Source organism: Atractosteus spatula, chromosome 6 (genome assembly GCF_055471065.1).
Source record: "Atractosteus spatula isolate fAtrSpa1 chromosome 6, fAtrSpa1.hap1, whole genome shotgun sequence".
Lineage (NCBI taxonomy): Eukaryota > Metazoa > Chordata > Actinopteri > Semionotiformes > Lepisosteidae > Atractosteus > Atractosteus spatula.
The window spans coordinates 42,686,622-42,707,553 of NC_142711.1; the positions used below are offsets into that span (position 1 = coordinate 42,686,622).

At 40.0% G+C, this 20,932-nt stretch overlaps 1 protein-coding gene across 3 annotated transcripts in view; it reads left to right on the forward strand.

Annotated features, from left to right (window-relative positions):
• The first annotated feature begins 1,139 nt into the window (after nucleotides 1-1,139).
• asap1a (ArfGAP with SH3 domain, ankyrin repeat and PH domain 1a) overlaps nucleotides 1,140-20,932 on the forward strand; it is a 155,409-nt gene continuing 135,616 nt past the window's right edge. For 2 of the 3 annotated variants that reach the window (XM_088918598.1, XM_088918599.1), the window contains exons 1-3: nucleotides 1,140-1,218; nucleotides 1,705-1,791; nucleotides 3,540-3,666. In XM_088918598.1, coding sequence (XP_088774724.1) covers nucleotides 1,733-1,791; nucleotides 3,540-3,666 — 186 coding nt within the window. In that variant the 5' untranslated portion in view covers nucleotides 1,140-1,218; nucleotides 1,705-1,732. Of the gene's footprint in view, nucleotides 1,219-1,704; nucleotides 1,792-3,539; nucleotides 3,667-20,932 lie in introns of those variants that run through there. The other variant, XM_088918600.1, reaches the window with a different exon arrangement.

Sequence of the window (20,932 nt, forward strand, 5' to 3'; positions counted from 1 at the left end):
GTTGATGCAGCTCCCTGCTCAATCGTCTACAAATAAACCTGAACTATGAAAGTCTGTTCACGACAGACACAGTATGCTCTACTGCACGTACCTGTAAGAATAACTTTTCATGTTCATGTTTCATTTTCACGTTTTAAAGTGTTGGGGTAAAAGAAAGACAGACCAGAGGCCAGGCGGTGTTCCTACATTTACCTAGCTTGGTAAAAGGTCGGAAGTCCTGAAACCATTAAACTGACGGGCACAAGCAGTCACAGGCTACGTTCCACATGTGCAGAGGTAGAAGGCACAGTGACACCAAGGAAAATCCGTCGAGCTAGACCCTATTCACACCCGCATTGAAGCCAAGCTGTGACAATGGCATCCGAGGTGGGTGGTGAAGCGGAAGAACCTTGAACACCTTCCCCTGGCATTGGGGTACCCAGAACTAGCAATCGCTTAAAAACAGAAATATCCAATCCGGAAAAAATACATCTGAAATCAGGCATTAAGATTTCACAGAAAACGGGATAATACAAATGCGTGCTTTACAAGATTATAAAACACAAATTTGATTTAGTTTTTGAAATACTATGTTGCCTTTTTTTTTACTGATGGGTCTTTTACGTGCATCTTCACAAAACATTTTATGAGCTTATATGACACTAATACTCCTCATGATAATGATTACATTTGGACGTTTTTTACAGTTGTTTTCCGAAATGACTACAAAATATGCGTACAAAACGCACACAGTGAGTAGCCTGATTTATTTTAAATTCCCGGATAACGTTCCAGTACTCCGACATCTTAACATTTAAACCGGAGCTAAATGCCAATAAACGCCGAGGAAACACTGCATCACTCCATAGAGTGTGTTTACAGGGATCTCAGATTTCCTGTTGAAGAGTTTTGGATTTCCTGAGTTCCTGTGCTGTTAGCTCCCAGATCCTGTCCATTGTAACTGGCCATGTAACCATGCTCACATGGTAGATTTTCCTTCCTGCCCCTGCGTGGCTGCTGATCTATTCTCGGGACCCACATGAAGACAAATCGCTGCTCTTTATTCTAACCCTTTCTGCAGTAAATGGATACAATCTTTCCTGTCGCTGGATTAAGTTACATGTACAAAATGAACGAAATATGATGGCATTTGGAGATATTTTGTCTTCTTTGCAGGAACTACTGGCTTTCGATTTGCCGTACAAAGTAAGGGTTGTGATTGGAATTGCAGCAGTCTTGGTAAGTTGGTGATTAAATTAGGCGTGGCTGTTGTTACATTGTTCAAATATTTATTTTCCATACATTTAGATGTATTGTGGTCATCTCGTTTAGATGGGAACGTGCCCACCGAAAACTTTTTTTGCCGAGGCACTAGAGCCTTTTTTAACGCCCTGTTTTTTTCTTGCCTTGTTCATTATCATATCGCCATATATGTGAACATTATTACCGTTATCTCTGCTACTGTCCCTGCCTTTGTGCGATGGGCATGAAGACTTATTTTGCAAACAGTTATTCTGATCATGATAGTACATATGCTTAACAAAATATATTCTAAATATTTTTTTTAATTAATAGAACTTTTTAAACAATGTTTTCTTTAGGATTTAACTATTTCCAGGCGATTATTAAAACTGTTGTGCAGTTTTCAGTGTTCGTTGTGCGTATATTAGAACAAAAAGCATATATTTAATGGTATCTCAAGTGACTTTCGTTTGTTTTATTCAGGTAATTTTGTTAAGGTGACTGTAAAGTCATGCGGTCCTCATCATCCCGACTATCGAGTTTTTCATCAAAAGATTCTCTATGGAACCGGTAAGAGAGGATTTACATAATTAATTGCACACATTTTGCTTACATTCTGGTTAATGTATTTTATTGCTTATTTTTCTTTCGCCTTTTGCGAATTGAAACAACTTATACTCGAAAGCCCCGGCATAACACATTTAAAATGCTAAAGGTGCACAGGCCGTGAGCTCATTTTAAGATAATTAAATCAGAGTGCACGCTGTAACAGACCGTTACAGAGTATTTGTAAATTTGACTCAATATTTTTCAGCAATGGTATATTTTCAACAGATCGTTGGAACCGTGGCTTTAACACTTCAGCTGCTCAATTACAGTTGTTGCACATTCTCTGCTACAGATCGCCTGTAGGCTGCGCTAGTGCATCATTGCGCCCACCGAGTTTGACAGAGGGTCGGGGCACGATATCACAGAATGAAAAGTGTTACGTCGACAGAAGTAGACACACAGGGATACTTAGTAACTCGTGTTTAACTGTTCGCCTGCGCTGCTTTATCCGTAGAATTTGTTTGTCACCACCCTTGTCTGTTTGGGAAAAAAATGCTTAAATGTGAAGTTGAAAGGAAATGACACTTTGTAGAAGAAACAGTATGTTACGACACAACGTGATAATTACCATATTAAATTGTTTGATTTTAATGCAACACTTAATGCGAAAATATGCTCACGGAATGCAATGCATTACCATAGCATAATACTGTAAATGTATAATCTCCCATGCGGGCCTCCCAAAATAGCAATAAATCAGTATTACTTGTAGGGATATATGGGGCACTGCGGTTTTTCTGCACAGCAGAGGGTTAGACCCTGGCGTGTTTCTCAAGGATGAGCCCGAACGAAAGCGAAGGCGGGTGGGTTTTAGTAGTCGGAGGTAAAGCACCTTCTGGGCTGATACGGTTAGAAATATAACGTCGTAGCGGTAGCCTGTGCTTTTTGAAGGGGGCATGCTCCACCCTTATTGTCCTTTTTCAACTTAATTTTTGTACTGTAAACAACGCAGGGCCATCACTACATTTGCATCGTAGTCTGCAATGGAGATTTCAACGACGAAGACGGGATTCAAAGCATTTTGAAAATGCGTGCAATTCTAAGGACCGGTTCTGGCCTGGACGGCTACAGATGTCTAGCTTTTCAGGGCGGCTGTATTGTTTGTGATATTTAGGCATGCGCAGAGTTCTTCCTTGTTTGTCCCTGTGGTTCGCGGTGGGTGGGTGAAAGGAAGAGAGAGAGAGAAAGAGTGCGTGTATGTATGTGTGTGTGTGAGTGAGTGTCAGAGAGCAGAGATCGTCAGGAAGGAAAAAAAAATAGTGGGAAGAGAAAAGGGGAAAAAGAAAATCTCAAAACAGACCGTTACAGCTGCTGGATCTACCCAATAACTGGAATTGCAGGCGCAAACACCTACATTTGCGGAAAACGTAATGAGGACATCTGTTATGCTCCGATTTACAGCTTGTGTTGGTGGAAGCAAAGAAAATAATTAAAACTGTTGTGGACAGTGTTGCAATAGAAGCAGAGGATACGGAAAAGACTGGAGGGGAGAAGGGAGAAATTACTTGGAATCCCCTGTAACCAAGGGGACTGAAATCAGCTAATTGCATAATTTCAAACAAGGCATCTGTTCTTATTTTTGCAGCTTTTTTGTTTCTGATATTTTAGTAAAAAGACACACATTTCCTCTCCTTGGCAAGTTTGCTCTTTAATGATTTAGGTTTTCCGTTTTTTCCCCCATATCCCCTTTTCGCGTTTCCTTGCTGAAGGATGCCGGATCAGATTTCGGTGTCCGAGTTTCTCTCGGAGACTACGGAGGATTATAATTCCCCGACCACGTCCAGTTTTACCACCCGCCTGCAGAGCTGCCGGAATACCGTCAACGTGCTGGAAGAGGTAGGGGAGAGAATCACATCGCTGGGCGGCGGGGCTTCCAAATAATACGATTCATTAAAAATGACTGGTGCAAGCTACGACTGGCGGTCGCGATATACTTAACTGATGAAAGCGTGCCATTTTAAAACGGTACCTACAGAACAGTATTTTCATATACATAAATTGCAATGCATGGTTGCGATCATTTCCCCCCAGAAAATGAATGCCAAAACACCAGCACCTTAGATCTGCTTGCTTTTTAATGCTCACAAACCGATGCATTTCAGTGCAACTGCTTGAGACCCTTGTTTATAAACAATTTTTACTAACATCTTAATTCAGGCACGTAACATTGTATTTGGACACAATTTATTTTGTAATAACTCATTCAACGGTGTGTGTCATTAAGGGAAACGGTATAGAATCATTAAAAAACACTGCTATAACATGTTTTATTTTTTATTTGTACTTTCAGAATATTAGACATGCAAATAACGGGGTGTCACACTAGCCATTTGATATTGTGACTTTCATCTATCTTGGAATGAACGTGCTTCTTGCCGATTTAAACCAAATAATAAGAATGGCGATTTCTGGGTAGCTATCCACTCAAGTCTTGGCGAGCGAGGAAGAGCGAATAATTCATTGCGTATATACACTGAATAAAAGCTTATGAATGTGACTGTGCTAGTTACAAATGACTTGCGTAGCCCGGGTAAATTAGGTGTATAACAAATCGGTAATATTACGCCAAGGTCAGTTTAAGGTTGGGCTCCTGAGTGATGGGGGTATTGTGTTATGAAATATTGTTGTTCTGAACTGAAAATATTGCTAGTATTGTAACGGAGATTAATTTATTTGGAAAATAGTGATACAGATTTGTGTTGAAGTAGCCGTCTGATGGGACCAAGACAGCAGATTGTGGTGCAGCGTTTTTAAAAACCTGAATCAAAAATGTTACATCATAACATTACAACATACCTTTATAGAAAAATAGTTTGGAAGGCTAACATTTAGAACGTTTAAATTTTTCAAGAGGTGCAAAAATGGCAAATCAGCTGCATTAATTGTAATTGTTCTTTTAATATTATTACTGTTTTACACCGAGCGATGGTTGTCGCCCATAGTTCTCTTCTAAGGTACCCATTTATGTTGGGTTTTTGTTCTGCCCTTTATGCTCTTTATAAACCCATTCTGGATATATTGTGTAAGTAGTTCCTGAAAGGATACTCGGGCCTGGCCTGTTCAATCTAACATTAATCAGCTGGAAGTTCACATGGACCATGAAGTGTTACATCCCTTACAAGGGTGAGATTTTGAAGTGCTACAAGAATTGGCAGCTTTTTAGTCTTTTATTGTTGCCATTTTGGAACTTAGGGGTGAAGCTGGCTTAGCACAGGACAATAATTGTAGTGTCCCACTGATACTGATACAATGCCCGTGAAGATTGGTGTGTGAACGATGCCATCTGTTGTAGGCCTAAAACGCATCTTTGAGGGTGACAGTCTATGGATTCAGACCATTAAGTGTCCAACTACTTGGTTAAAAAAAAACTTATCAAGGCTAAAATAAGGATTTTGCACTTCATTAATATAGAGCATTGTGCTCTAATTAATAAGCCTTGAGTCCTTGATCAAAAATACAGCTTCAAAAAACATAGTAATAATTAAGAACCATAAACATGGATGCCAGAAAAGACAACAGAGAGTATCTCTGGCAGAACATGACTGTTTCTTGATGGAATGCTCCATTTTTTATTTAGAGAACACAGCATAGAACTGTGGATGTGAGTTTATGCACCCTTTATCTGAAATAAGTTTCTTCACGTGCAGGTAAATGTGAATGGTGTCTTAGTTAAACTCGACCGTTCTGAGAGCATTTTGGGTTTATGTATCCTAACAAGCAAGGGGGTTAGGATGAAGAGGGTTCATAGAGAATCAGCCAGGGTTGTAGAGAATCAGCCAATTTAGGATACAGGGTGCGGAAGAGCAGTAGTTCTGTCTGCATCTGTATTACCATATTGCTTCTCAATCCATCAGTTGAAAAGCACATGCAGTGAGGTCTCTCATATGGGAAAAAAAGCTTGCACCCTCTTTGAACTTTAGGTTGAAAACAGATACCAGACATCATAAGGGGACATAGAGTCAGTTCTCCAGCCCATTCCCAGAGCTTGTTCTTGTTGAGCTAATGCTGATGTCCTGCCAGACAGGACCACAAGGTGCCGTGTTAGCATCCTAGGTAATATACCAAGGAAAGTTTTTTAAATGCTTGTTCATCACCCTAGTCAAAAGTCTGTTTATACAAAAGATCCCAGTTCTGACCAAAATGAATAATTTATAGTTCAACCTTATCAGATACTAATATATAGTATGTACAGTATATACTGTGTATGTAACAGCCTTGTTTATTTAATGTTCATTTTGAATCTGGCACAGAATTGAAATGCTTTCATATCAGGTACAGTAGTGGAATTTGTGTCTCATGATTGATTATTATTTTTATTCTCCCAGGCCCCTTTATATACAGTACCTGTGGTTTTTTGTCACTCCTAGTTTGAGGAACCACTATTTAAAATAATGGTTTGAAAGCTTCTCAAGAAGCTTGAATAACTACCTTTAATGTGCAGTATGTTCATGCCTTTGGGTGCATTGATGTGGTTTTGAAATGAACGATAATCTTGACTAGGAAGGGATATAGTTGTAGTTTCAGTGCAATTCCCTAGCAAAACATATACACCAGTTTAAAGCTGAATGTCTCCTGCAGCATGCATTGGTATTCTGTGCGCTGTAAAACTGCAACTGAGCTTTGAAATTGTAAAGTTTTGGAGGCCTGGTGTGCATTTGTAGGTTTTCAGAGTTCATAGTGTTATTATTAAAGTCGCCTGCTGTTACACTGCCATATACAGTAGGTCAAAATGCCCACCTATGCAAGAATTTGGTGCAGTGGTTTACCCTGATACCTGCTTCTGCACTGCTGTTCAGATTTATGGTACTGTGGGATTAAGAATATGGTGCTCTGCTACTGGCAGCTTTGTGACAAGTGATCAGATGCTTATGTGGTGCTTTCCTTTTGCAGAAGAACCTTGTTAGGTGTCTGGGGATTTTGGAAAGGTATAGTGTGTCAGGTTTTACTGTAAAAGGTGTCTTCAGTGTGCATATCAAATCCAAAAGTTCCTGACAATTTACGGAAGAAACATTTAATCTGCAACCGTGCAGAAGTACACCTCAGTGTAGATGATGAAAGTGAAGTACACAGCCTATATGCAGCACTTGCTATTTTCATTCTCACCAAATAAGAGCTGTAATTCTCAGGAAGGCCTTGAAATACATTTTAGAAAACACCCCTAAGGAAATAAGAACATAAATAAGGTTGAGAATGAGAGGAGGCCATTTGTTCCTTCTTGTATATGTGGTTGCGATTGATCTGAAGATCTTGTCCAGCTGTCTTGAGGAAAGCTGAAGTGTTGCTGTTTCAGTAAGGTGGTTGGCTAGCTTGTTCCCAGTTTCAGTCTTTAATGTACCCCCCTGTAACTTTCACTGGACTCCTCTGGTTCGTGTCTGAACGTTGATTATGAAGAAGTGCACTGTGTTGACTTTGTGAATGCTTTAAAGGATTTTAATTCACTGATTCATCCCTGTCACGGAGCTTTAATTTCCTTTAAGAAAAAATAGAAAAAGATAAATCGGATAAATCATTGCTTCTTTAAAATATTTTTTTAGGTAAACAAAACACCAGCTGCACAAGCTTGTAGTTCTAATTCACTTCAACCATGCCCAGTTCTTGATGTTAAGAAAAAAACAAAGAAATTATTATAACAATGAAAATAATTTGTGTTTAGTAAAATATTTCTCTTTAAAAATCACTGGATACTATATGTTTCTAATACCATAGGACATCTTTTGTTCCTTGAAAGAGAGCATAGGAACATCTAATGAAAAAGCAATAGAAATAGCCAGGAGTCTAACATTTGAAGAGTGTTTTTACTGTAACAGGCTAGCTTGTTTGAACCTGTCTTACAAAGCCTGGAGCACCTCTCTTTCTTAGTGCACTGTGCATAGGAATTTCAATTGCACACACACAACACATTCTCCCAGTCTCCCACCTGGGTAGGCTGTTATGTGGTAATGGTTATTCCAAATGGATTTCAGGAAAACAAATTAATTCAGAAATTCTTGCAGGCAGTGTTTGTTAGTAGGGTTTCACTGCTCTGCCCATAGTAACCGAAGGCTCTGTGATTTGTCATTTTGGTGGGATTGATGAACTGTGAAGGTTTGGAGTAACTCAATCCCAAAACAAGAACATCGTTCTGCTTGCTGATGTGATTAAATAGGGACTGCAGTCCTGGGCTGTTGTTATTAGGCTCAATTAAAGTCACAGCACAATTTACTTCTCACTTTTTTAAATTATGGTTCTAAACAAATTGAGCAAGTGCACATTTTTAAGTCTGTAATTAAGTATTCGAATACTGAAAAAGTAAACAATGCCTGATTTTAGCTTACGGAAACGTCCTTCAACAGGGTTAATTAATGAGCTTGTAATTTCTCCTGGGCACAAATTCCTCTCTTTGGTTTAATGTCACTCATCCAGGTGCGGCAATCTGCATACCTGTATATGTATATGCTCAGAGAGGCAATAAAAGTGCACTCGGTTCTAATACTCAGTTTTAATATCTCTCAGTGTTTGTTTACATATGTCACAGATGTTTACTGGTATTGCCTGCCATAGGTTTCACAGGGTGGGTTGGACAGGGGTGTGAGTGATTTCCTGAGTAGTTTCTCACAGGATTTGAGTTCAGTTCACTTTCGATGACCACTTACAGTACCACCTCATTAACTATTACTGTGGATGAGGCTGGTGGTGTTGGCCTGCTGCTGGCTTTTCCATGCTATAGCTCATGATGGACTGTCTCACCGGCTGCAACCGCAGATTCAGCAGTGGCATGAGCCCTCCAGCACAGGAGAGCATCGAACAGCTGGATCCTGATTTCAAACGTCCGAAATCATCACTTGGAAAGCATCCTGTCACGGTTCAGTAAAGTCGCAAGGCCCAGACATGAAATCATGCAGGCCTTATGTTTGTTGCTGCCTCACCCTTTTAATTCTAATTGACAAAGTGGTTCGATTCTCATAGAGTGTCTAAGGTGAGCTAATTGACCTTTGCTCAATGTAATCTAGGCCACATGATGCCGAAGGTTTCAAAACGGAGATAAACTTTTACATACACGTGCAATATGACAACAGCACCTTGCGAAAGATTTCAGCCCTTTCTTGTGGTCTCCCATTTTGTGAAATTACAAAATGATGCTTCAGCATTTTTTAAAGATGTAATATTTAATTCAAAAAGTGAATGTTCAAACTGAAGACTTCTGAGGGTAGAATACTTAAGAGCAAAGGTCAGCAAAACTAAAGAGAAAAAACTGCAGTATGTTGATTGTATAAATAGTCAAATCTGTTATCTTCGGACTTTGTGGAAGCACCTCTAGAAGCAAGTACAGCCGTAGGTCTTTCTGGGTAAGTCTAGCAACTGTGCATACCAGCTTTGTGCATTTTGTGCCCATTCTTCTTGGCAATCTTGCTCTAGGTTTCTCACTTTGGTTGAGTATTGCTTATGGACAGTGGTTTTCAAGTCTTTCCACCAATTTCTCAGTAGACTCAATAGTCAGGACTTTGGCTGGGCCACTCAAGGGCAATCACTGTCTTGTTCTTAATCCACTTCAGTGTAGCTTTGGATCGTTGTCATGCTGAAAGGTAAATTTGGAGTTGTAGGTCTGAAGCAAGTGTTCTTCTGAGGTTTAACCTGTGGCCTCATGGTGGAATCTCAAACCTGCTTCGTCCTTGCCTGACTGCTAAAGTCGAGGAACTTCCTGATCTAATTGGTGTTTGGTTAATGATCGACATTGCTTAATGATCGACTTCACTATACTTAAAGTGGTATTAAGAGTCTCTGAAATGTTTAAATAGCTTCGCCTAATTACTGCCTTTATACAACTTTTTCTGAGGTGTTTTGAAACCTCCTTGTCTCCGTGGTTGAATCTGTGCTTGAATTTCATTACCTAACTGAGAAACTTTACAGAAACTGGTGGATTTACTTTGAAATCAGGTGAACCACTATCATTGCACACAGACAGAATCTAATTGTGTAACGTTTTAAGGCTCTTTATTGCATTTGAATTAAGGTGTGTCCAAGCAAATGGTTTGAATACTCTATAATCATGACTATTGCATTTTTCGGATTATTTAATTGTTTAGAGTAGGTTGCGAATATAACAGATATTAAACAGATCAAAAGTGTCTTAATTGCAAGCTTTAAAGCAGCATGTTTTTGTGCAAGGGCCTGAATACTTTTCATGGTGTAGTATGTACACTCAATGTCCAAAATACTTGGATCCTTACTAAGATCAGAAAGTCCGAACAGCTTGTAATGTGTGATTGGGTGTGAAGACAGACTTCCATCCTCTTTGCTCTGAACAATCCCTAGATCTCCATCCTGTTGAGTAGTGGTGGACAAGGACAGGACTGGGCTGTGGATAATTAAGACTGGTATGTTTGCCGTATCCTATTCGAGCTCATCTTGGTGTTTGAATGGGCACATCATGTATTTGGCTTGTAAATGTATTTGAATCATGTTTTATATTGAGTACAGAGTTTGGGTTTATATAACAATGGTAGCAGGAAAAAGAGGTGGAGAGGAGAATAAAAAGGAGTCATTAGTGGTTCAGAACATGTAGCTGTTGGTAATAAGGGTTGTAAGGAGGACCTTTAAATAGGGTAATATAGAGGACCTTTAATAGCTGTAGGTTTCCCAATAAGTCAGCCTGTTCTTGCTCATAGAGGGCAAACATTGTATTTAATTTGAAGTTCGTAATACTTTGGCAAGCAAGTTCATAGCATATTGAAGACTTAGAACATGTTCTTATTCATGCTTGTGACATGGTGTACCTGGTAATTTTCTAAATTTTTACTTAATGAGACATTTGGAAATCCATGGCAATCATACAGCATCCTTATTACTGCTGCATTACTTTCTGTGTTGTGTTCAAGAATAGCTTTTGAGAAATGTCAGCCAAAGTTATGTAGGCTTGCGTTGCTGTAAATGCTCTGTTTCTGTTTTGAATTGATTGAAATCAAGTGCAGCTGCTTATGAAATGTATTTTTTTTTTGCTGCCAGTGTGTTACAGCTGTGAAATATTAAGATGACCCTTACTCCTAAATTTACACCCTTGTCAATGCTAAATGTTCAGCGGGTCAATTGCAGATGACAAAGTAGTAAGAAAAAAATAATCATTTGAGATTGTAATATAGAGCTTTCTTATCCCAAAGGAAGCCAGTACTCTTTATGTGCAGGAGGGGACCCACTTCATCCACTCCTCTTGGGTGTTGGAAAGAAGCTCCACTGCACAGCTGCTCGGGTAGAGAAGTGAGAAGATGCCTCATCAGATGCATTAAGAGAGCTGTAAAGGAACAGCTGTGCCTCTAAGCTATCTGTGATGGTTTGCATTATGGGTGTGCGATGTAAGAGACCGGTTAGAAAGACAAAAAAAGTAGCAGGCAATCGCACAGGGCAGGGAGAGCAAGATAAGATCACTTTATTTTTTATTAGCTACATACTGTGCAATTCCTTGCATTAGGAATTTGTCTTTTCGCATACCCCAGCTTGCTCTCCATGAGACACACAGGCACACAGATGGGGAGAGAGAAGCTTGGGGTCAGAGCGCAGGGTCAGCCATTTATACGGCGCCCCTGGAGCAGTTGGGGTTAAGGGCCTTGCTCAGGGGCCTAACGGAATGGGATTCCTCTGTCGGCCATGGGTTTTGAACCGGCAACCTTCCAGCCACAGGCGCAGATCCTTAGCCACAGAGCCACCGCTCTGCTGCTTCTCTATGAAAAGGTTCAGCGGGCAGGTCATAAAGTCTAATTGGCAAGTTGTTATGGTAGACTAGTTAAGGGTTAGAGTTAAACCGAGTTAAAGATTAATATTTCTTGGAGGTTAAAAGGGAGAAGTGGGATGGTTGTCCCATCAGTTTGGAAAGGGTCAAGAAGGCTGCCTTTTCACTTAAGGTTGGGGTTAGAAGGGAGAAGCTCAGCCTCAGCTCTCTTATTATTTAAAAAATAGGTGTACTGTACAGGCGAACCTGGGGAGGCCAAAGTAGATTATGGACCAAGACAGGATGGGAAGGTTTTATACCAGGGGTGGTTTCACAATCCTTAACTGTTTATAGTAATGGCTTTACTATAAAGGTTACAGCAAATAGAGTTCAGGTACCCTACAGTCCTTCAAGAGATTTATGAGACCAGATTTCACAAGCCCACAGAGGAAGTAAGCCAGGACATCAGGATTAGCAACACTTCTCTTTCAACAGTACCATAAGAGTTTTACTAACCAAGTATCTGGACCTCAGTTAAATGTCTCATTCAATGGATGACATCTCCTCCAGCCCAGTGACTCCTGTCATCATCATCATAGATAGATAGATACTTTATTGATCCCGTGAGGGAAATTGCAGTGCAACAGCAGCTTAACACACACAACACAGCCACAGTGTAACGAATTATATAATAATAGTACAATACATACAATACAATACAAGAGTTACTCACAGTCCGGACACACAAGAACAAACTAGAACAGAACAGTACACAGAAAATCGTATCACACATATGAATATAAATATAGATGTAGCTATAGATATAAATATAAATGTATTGCACAGGTCCCTGGCGTATATTGCACAAAAAGTGGTTGTAAACGGGAAAAAGAAAAAGAAAGAGAACAGATGTAGCAGTAGATGTGTTTAGTCCAGAAATAGGTCACTGTCGATGTTGCCTCTGCCAAGACTCAAGGTGGATGCGTTGTACAGTCTTATGGCAGACGGCAAGAATGACCTCCTGTAGCGCTCCCTGTCGCACCGTGGATGAATCAGTCTATTGCTGAACGTGCTCTTCATTCCTGCAAGCCTGTCATAGAGGGGATGGGAGAAGTTGTCCATGATGGCCTCTAGTTTGGACATCATCATCATCATCATAGCAAATAGCGCTCTTCTGGACACTCCACTCAAAGCGCTTTACAGGTAATGGGGACTCCCCTCCACCACCACCACTGTGCAGCTTCCACCTGGATGATGCGAAGGCAGCCAGAGTGCGCCAGTATGCTCACCACACACCAGCTATCAGTGGGGAGGAGAACAGAGTGATGAAGCAAATTCATAGATGGGGATTATTAGGAGGCCGTGGTTGGTAAGGGCCAATGGGAAATTTGGCCAGGACACCGGGGGTTACACTGGGATTTTTAATGACCACAGAAAGTCAGGACTTTGGTTTTATGTCTCATCCTAAGAACTGCACCTTTTTACAGTATGGTGTCCACGTCACTATACTGGGCCCCCTGCTGGCCCCACTAACACCTCTTCCAGCAGCAAACTTAGTTTTTAGATAAGCTTAGATTAGCTTCAGTGGGTTGCCAGTTGTGAGTTACAGGGTGATATGGCTGCTGGCATTAATATCATACTGGGGCATTGGTCCCTCCAATTGGTTAACTAACACCACTTACAGCTCCAGAGGTCTCCCATCCCAGTACTGAGCAGACCAGTCTTACCAGCTGGGGAGCTTTGGCTAACTTTTCCATCACCTCACTATCACATCTAGGCATGCTTGATGCAATTTCACTTTTAACTTGTAGCAAGCATGAATGACATCTACAGAGGAATTTGTATCTTATTTAATTGAAAAAAGGGTTGTAATAACCTGTGTTAGATGACTTGTTTCATTGCTTTGTAATTAGGCACCATTCATATGTGGGGTAATATATAATAGAAGAGTATTTAATTTAGTGCTGTCTCTTGTAAGTGCTGGGCCATTTACTTTTGAATGATATTACAAGCTTGGCTGTTGTCTCCCTTGTGTGTTCTTCACTGGCAGCCCTCGAGAAATCTCATTCCTCACCTCTGTTAGTTTCTGGGACTGGACAGGACTGGTCTTAACACTAGATGTCAGCTGTACTAGAAGTTAACTATACCAATGGATGCCACATGACCCAGCGTCATCATTGTGTGACCAACATGTCAAGTGATGACTACAGTCTGCTGAGAGAAGATTTGGGAGGGGAACTGGAGCTCTTATTTTCGAACATACTTCAGGGCGTCATCAGAGTTATAGGTGTCTCACTCGCATCTGTGCACAAAGAAAGTTTGTCTGATGTAACTGTTGCTTTCCATCTGTGCTGGTTTTGGAATTGTTTCCATTGTCCATCCATTTTCTAACTGCTTTTTCCAATTCTGGGTCGTTGGGAAGCTGAAGCCTGTCCTGGCAAAGAACAGGTGCAGGGAAGGGTACACCCTGGATGGGACACCAGTCATACAAGAGAACATACAAACTCCACACAGATGGCACCCTACTGGATTTAAACCCCAGGCCCCAGGGCTGGAAGGCACATTGCTAACTACTCCGCCACCATGCCACCATGTTCTTCCATTTGATGGAATTGCTTCCTAAATCACCACTTTTGTTCTTTTTGCTTTTTTAAAAATAAAAGTGTTCTAAACTGATTTTGTGTTCAGAAAAGTAATACCGAGAGATGAAACCTTCTCTGAAAGGAAAGGCTGGAGGTGTTGTTTATCTTCTGCAGTGATTTTTTTTAAATGAACTTTAAAGAAATTCTCAGGTTCATGAATCACCTATTTGACTTTCTGTTTTAGAATTTAGGAACCAAAGCGTAAACTGAAAACATCTGTTGGAGAGGTGCCCTCTGCACAAGGCTTCAGTAGCTCTTTTGGAATTCCAGCACAAGGGATCACATGACTTATTCCATTACATGAGTAACAGAGAACAGGGAAGCAGAGCTCTTTTCACACAAGCGGGGATCCGATCCTCATAGCCACTGAAGCTGAAATTTCCATCTTTCTGTGGGGACATAAAAATGCACAATTAGGAAACTTTTGAGCTGTAGTCAGCTTAGTTTTGTGAGTGTTTTGTTTTGTAAAGAGTAGTAATGTAGCTTCTGTGCTTTTCTAGAGCAGATTTATTTTAAAAGAACTGATTCTTTTGAAAGCTACTCAGTAGAGCAACTTTACTGGACCATGCAGGTTTAGCTCCCTTGTTGTTTTTTGTTGTTTCCATATCTCAGTTTGATACCAGTATGACTTTAAGGATTTTGTTTTGTTTATGCTTTTGCATATGTGTTTATGTGTTTTGGCTGCCATTTTTGTCAATCAGCTGAGGCTGAGCTTCTCCCTTCTAACCCCAACCTGCAGAATTTAGCATTGCTTTTTTATTTTGCTGGAGGGGGTAATGATGAAAATGATTAGTATTTTGTCAGGATGTGCTGAGCAATAGAATGACAATCAAACATTAAGCGTTTAGTAACATAGCAAGCTGGATTCAGCTCTAAGATGTACAGTACGTTTCTGAATCTGTGCACTTTTACTGGCATTGAAGCAATACATTTACAAAGAAACCAATAGTGTGAACTCACCTTTCTGACCAGCAGTGAATGGTTTGGTGTGCACTTCTATTGTAAAAGTGGTTTGACCCCTTTTCAGTGTGCATAATTGGTTTAACATCCTGTTCCAAAGACCTGCTTTCATTTGTAATGTTTTTTTTTTCTTGACTTGAAAGCAGTGAATGTTTAAGTCATTCCAATGTTATCAGTCCCTAGGTTTTAAACTTGTTTGCAGATATGATTTTCACAGCTACTGTACCAGTTAACCTCGGGTAAACCTATTTTGTAGAAGGCAGCAGTCTTTTTAGGAACAGTATTTTTGAGGATGTTAAATCAGTGGGGCCTTTTCCTTTACAATATATCTGCTCCTTTCTAATGGTTGTCTCATAGCTCACAGGACTGTGAGTTTGACTTTATAGCTGGTGCATTGCTTTCCCATTTCTACAAAGCTGCACTGTTTTTAATTCTAACATTAATCTCTACACAAAAGTGCAAGGTATGTAGTTATAACAGGTGTAAAGTTCCATTCATTCTTGTGTTCTTTATTTGTTCACACGACCTTTGTAATGTTACACTGGGAAACAAGACCTTTATAATGCAGCAATTTGATGCATTCCAGCTTGAGCCTCGAGCACTAGCAGTGCTAAGTGCTTGACACAACATATTTGTTACCTCATTTTCAATAGAAGTGCATAAAAACATGCTAAGTAAAAATTCACTATTCTTCTGTACAATATGTATTAAAGCCTGAAGATTATAAGAAGTGGAATGAATCAGACCTTGAAGGAATGAGCAATCTTTTCTGTTTTCCTACTTCTAATCTTCTAATACGTGACAGAGTTGTTTCTGAGGATACTTTTTGCACAGACACGATGTCGCTATTAACATGAAGACCTGGCGACCTGTAAGAAATTGTACATTTTGAAATAAAATGAAAGAGCGCTGTTGTCAGAAGTTGCCATTTTATAGGGCGTTCCCCATAAAGATTCGTTGCTTTTGAATCTCAGTCATGTGGAAAGGATCGATCGGGGGAGCAGTTTTTCTTTTTCAATGGGAGTCTTTAACCTGTGTTTTTGTTTCCTGTTTTCTGGGCTCTTCTTCACTGTAATCCTTTATTAGCTGATTACTTTATCCCTCGTTACCTTGGTGCTAGCCTGCAGGGCTTCCATGGGGTTTTACACCAGTGTACCTGCAGATCATTGTCAGGCGCTACGGTATGTTCCTGCGAGGCACAGACATCCGCTTCAGCAGGCTGGAGGGTAAGGTCAGTGCTGAGGGGGACACGCGTCCCAGGCCTGACTTTTTCTCTTTCCTTGCCCCCCTAATGGTGGAAAGACCTGCCAGCCACAGTTGGAAGTGCACACTCACACACCATTGTCCAGAAGAGACTCAAAACTCATCTCTTCAGGGTGTGTCCATCTCCAGAGGATCATGACTCACCCTCACTTACAGTTTATGCTCTTATGCTGCCACTTCCTGCCTGTAAGTTTAGGATCCTACTGGTAGCTGTGCTTAATGTTTTCTGTGGTTTCATTGTTATTTTTATGCTACTGTTTTATGCAGCTTGACCGGATGCAATTTGAAGTTGCTTTGGATAAAAATGTCTGCTAGATGAATATATTAAAAGTTATATATAGTCTTGCAAGTTTTTCTTGAAAAGCTTGAAAACAGTTACTTCAGTTTATTAATGCCTTAGGAAGGGCAAGAAAAGCCAAAGAAGGTGCTGAAGCTCGAAACTGCCGTTCTTAACTGGGGTAGTTTTTGTTGTTTCTGCTTCGAGAGCTGTTTTCAGAATCTAGGTTTCCATTGCTATAGTAGTGTCCATGGTTATACTGTAGATAAAGATAAAGAGAAGCCACCAGAGGGAATAGGGCAAACAAAACTACTTAATAGGATATGCTAGATATCAGATGTTAGAAGCTAGATAGGAAGGAAACATTATATGCACTACTCTAGTAAGTGGGTGTCCATCATATGGTGAAGGCTTTGCTTGATCATCACATACAGTACCTCTCTGCATATCACTGCTTAACGAGGAACTGTAGTCCTGTTTTCTCAAACCGGTTATTAAATCTTGGTAACAAGATAAATGTATTGATGGTATAGAAAAATGTTACGAATTTCAAATTAAGCACTTGTGAAACTACTGTAAACTGCCATGTTGTCGCAAACCCCTCCTCGTCTCCGCAAGAGTGAAAGTTCCCACAATTGGATGCAGCCCTTCCTGCTCACTAGTCACTCTAATGACTGATGTAATGTGATGTACGAGTGAATAAGTACAGGTTGTGCAGCAGGTTTGGATTAAAAGAGATGTATTTACAAGGCTATTTGTTTAAAATGTCAGAGGGTTACACATGTCACCAGACATTGTGTTTTCTCGTTTTGAATCGCAGAATATGGCACAGCGCATACCTATAAATTTAATTTATTTTGTTCTACCTCCAGTTCCTGTGTACATTTTACTTTTATTGTGGTTTGAAAAGCACTCATTAATGGTGATTCTTTCTAAGTTCCCCTTTAAAGAGAGCTGGTGAAGGCCTGGAAGGTGATATTTAGATGCAGTGCATGCTATTCTTTAACACTAGAAAAAATCTTGTTGTGGTTTGAAATGCACTCATCAATGCTGGTTTTTTCTAAACCTGAAACATAAAAATAACATTGCAGTTCCCCTTTAAATGATTAGGAATCATTACAGGTTGCCACACACATGAGCTCTACGTAGGCACTTGCAGAATAGAAACCATGGATTACAAACTGCACTTGAGACATTTTGTTGTATCAAAGCAGTTTGTAAATCAATAGGGGAGAGGTAGTGGAGAGTAGTTTTGAGGCTCTGGACTCTGGAACTGTGCTCTGGAGGGGTTCAATTTCTGGTTTTGTTGACGGCTGGTGTCCAACCGTGCGACATACAGTACTTTACCCCAATCGCTTAATTTCATATGGATGTGTGAATTGGTACCCTTATTGCTGGGGGTATCCCTACTTAACACTACAGAGACCAAGGTAAGCTCTGGCCTGTTGAGCTTTTAGGCTTGCCCTTTTCACTGTGTCATAAGCAACTGGTAGTATACATTTAAACTATGTAATAAAAACAGTTCCGTTCCACTTTTGCAATAACATATCTTTGAAGAAGGTCATAATAATTGGCTTGTCTTGAAAGCAAGGGACTGTACTTGCTCAATACGCAGACTTTTCTATTTGGCCAGGCCAGACTCACCATCTGTAAGACTCGGAAGAATATGGCCTCAGGTCTGTGGAGGTGGTGAGGATGGTTTTAGGGGTTGGTGAAGAGCAGGATCATCTTAGAATTCATGTATCATAAATGAGTGAAAAGTCTGAGTGTGTCTGAAGATGTTTTTAAAATGTTTTCTGTAAAGTTGTAAATGAGGAGTTGATTTTTCAAATATAAATATTATACACAAGGTTGTTGTGAAGGTGTGCTTTAACCATTTTTGTGTTTTGTTTTTCATAAATAAAGGTGGGGGGTAGAAATTGTTTTGGATTATAATGTATTTTCTGTGATTTTTTTATCAATTTACAATAAAGTCTAAAACTCAGGACACTTCAGTAGTCCTGCAGGGGTCACATCAGTGCAGCAGCATCTGGGTTGCACACTGGCTACTGACTGACAGATGTGTTTGGGGTTAATAAGTATAAGGTCATAGTGGACGCTAGGGCTATCATTTCTGCATTCCATTTTAAATTGATCACAACTTGTTAAAAAAATCCAGCTAATGCAGTATAATCTGTGATCGAGGGAAATACTTGCTTTCCGGCATTTATTATTTTTAATGAGGGGAGAGGTTTTGAGTAGAGGTGTAATGGATCGGTAATATCCATGTTTGTGTTTCAAATCTACATTCAGTGGCCCTGAGGCTGGGTAATATAAAGCCCTTATACTGTACTATATGTCACATGGAACAGAAACAGTTATCAGAAAGAAAAAAACCAGAGAATATAAGATGCTCTGACTACAGCAAGTTTTGCTTAATATATTTTGTGATCCCAGCTAAAGTTGCGTGTGATTCTGAGTTTTCATTCCGAATGAAAAAGTGCTGCAGTCGCACCCCAGAGGAAGTTAGCCACAGCTACCTAATTTCCATGGTTTTCTGTACGTGAAGTGGTTTCTTATGCTATAGGAGGAGAGCACATAGTGGATCAATAATTTCCTTGCCTGGAATTGTTTTCTTTTCTCCGCCAGAAAGTAAATCAAAATCATATCATCTTCAAATGCGCTCGTCACTGCAGGAATCAACCCATGCCCCAGGCAAGCAGCTGTTCATTTTTTGTAGTTATGAAGGGAAAATAGTTTTGCATAAAATGTAACCCTCTCACTGTAGGAAGTTTGAAATGGTTTGTCTTGAGCAGCTGTTGTTCGGTACATTAGAAAGTTAGGGATAATCAAGATTAGGTCTTGTTAAAGAGGAACTGCAATCCCAATTTCTCAGACTGGTTATTGAATCTCTGTCAGTAAATAATTTAAATGACAAATTTCAAGTTAAGTTCAAAATCCTTAACTTTGTGAAAGTACCGTATGTACAGTAAGTTGCATGTTGCCGCAAACCCATGGTTTCACCACGGGCGAGGGCAAGAGTTTGCAAGAATTGTGACGTGATGCAGCTCTTCCTCCTTGCTAGTCAACGTAATGACTAATGTAATGCGATATACGAGCAAATAAGTACATGATGTGCGTGTAGAGTTAACAAGTTAAGTTCCATTTATTGGCAAAACTGTCACAAAGTCTAAATCAATATTTCTATTGGATTAAAAGAGAGGTATTCACAAATCTTCTTAGTAATGTTTTAATAGGGCACCGGACATCATAGAATATCACCGGAATCATAGAATATGGTGCAGCGTGTACCTGGACATTTCAGCTATTTTGTGATGCAAATTGGAGGTTTTACAAGTCACTGTGTACTTTTTTCTTTTATTGTGGTTTGAATGCATTTCTCAATGCTAATTCTTTCTAAGTTCCCCTTTAAAGAGAGCTGGTGAAGGCCTGGAAGATGGTATTTAAAAGTAGTGCTATTCTCTCTTATCACGAGAAAAAAAGAGATGGGCTCTATTCAAAGAGTAACATTTATTGTAACGACTTTATCAAATGGGTCAGATGGGCCAGATGATCTCCCCTCATTTGTAAACTTTCTTATGTTGTGACGGTACGCACACAATTGCTTGGGAGTTGGTGTGGGGTGCGTGCAGTGTTTATTTGGGTGCATGTCTAGATTCATGTCTTTGAAACAAAATGTATTTGCAAATCTAATAAACTCAACTGGACTGAGGAAAAAAAGAGCATGAGATACTCAGTTTGCAGGCTGATAATATTGTAGGCACTATTGGGTGCTCCTCTAGGCAAAGTAGCACTGTGTAATGAGTATGGTTAGTATCGTAGTAATTCTTAACTGAACTTGCTTGAATCTGGATTTCTTAAAATAAAAAAGCTCAGTTTCTGGTAGTGGATTAAATGTACAGTGTGACTGGACTTTTTTGAAAAAGAAAAGTTGTTGAAACAGTTAATGATGTCATATCTGTATGAAAAGAGCACTTGAGACTCCCCAGCCTTCTCTCCTGCAGGACTTTGGTACCTGCTGCGGGAATACTGTGGTTTACTTTTGTGGTCCCCAGTGCTTTCTGTTCCAGTTCTTACTTCCACAGTTCTTTTCTTTTGGGCAAAATTGGCAGACCAGTACACCACACCAGTAACATCCAGTAAACCTTACTGCAGCCTCTGTACACTGATGGGCTGGGACTCTGTTGCTGCAGTGTGCTTTATCTGTGACAAATAAGGAAGTGACTCTTACAGTACAGGTTTGTATTTTGGATGTGGTACCGAGTGTTGCAGTTGTCATTT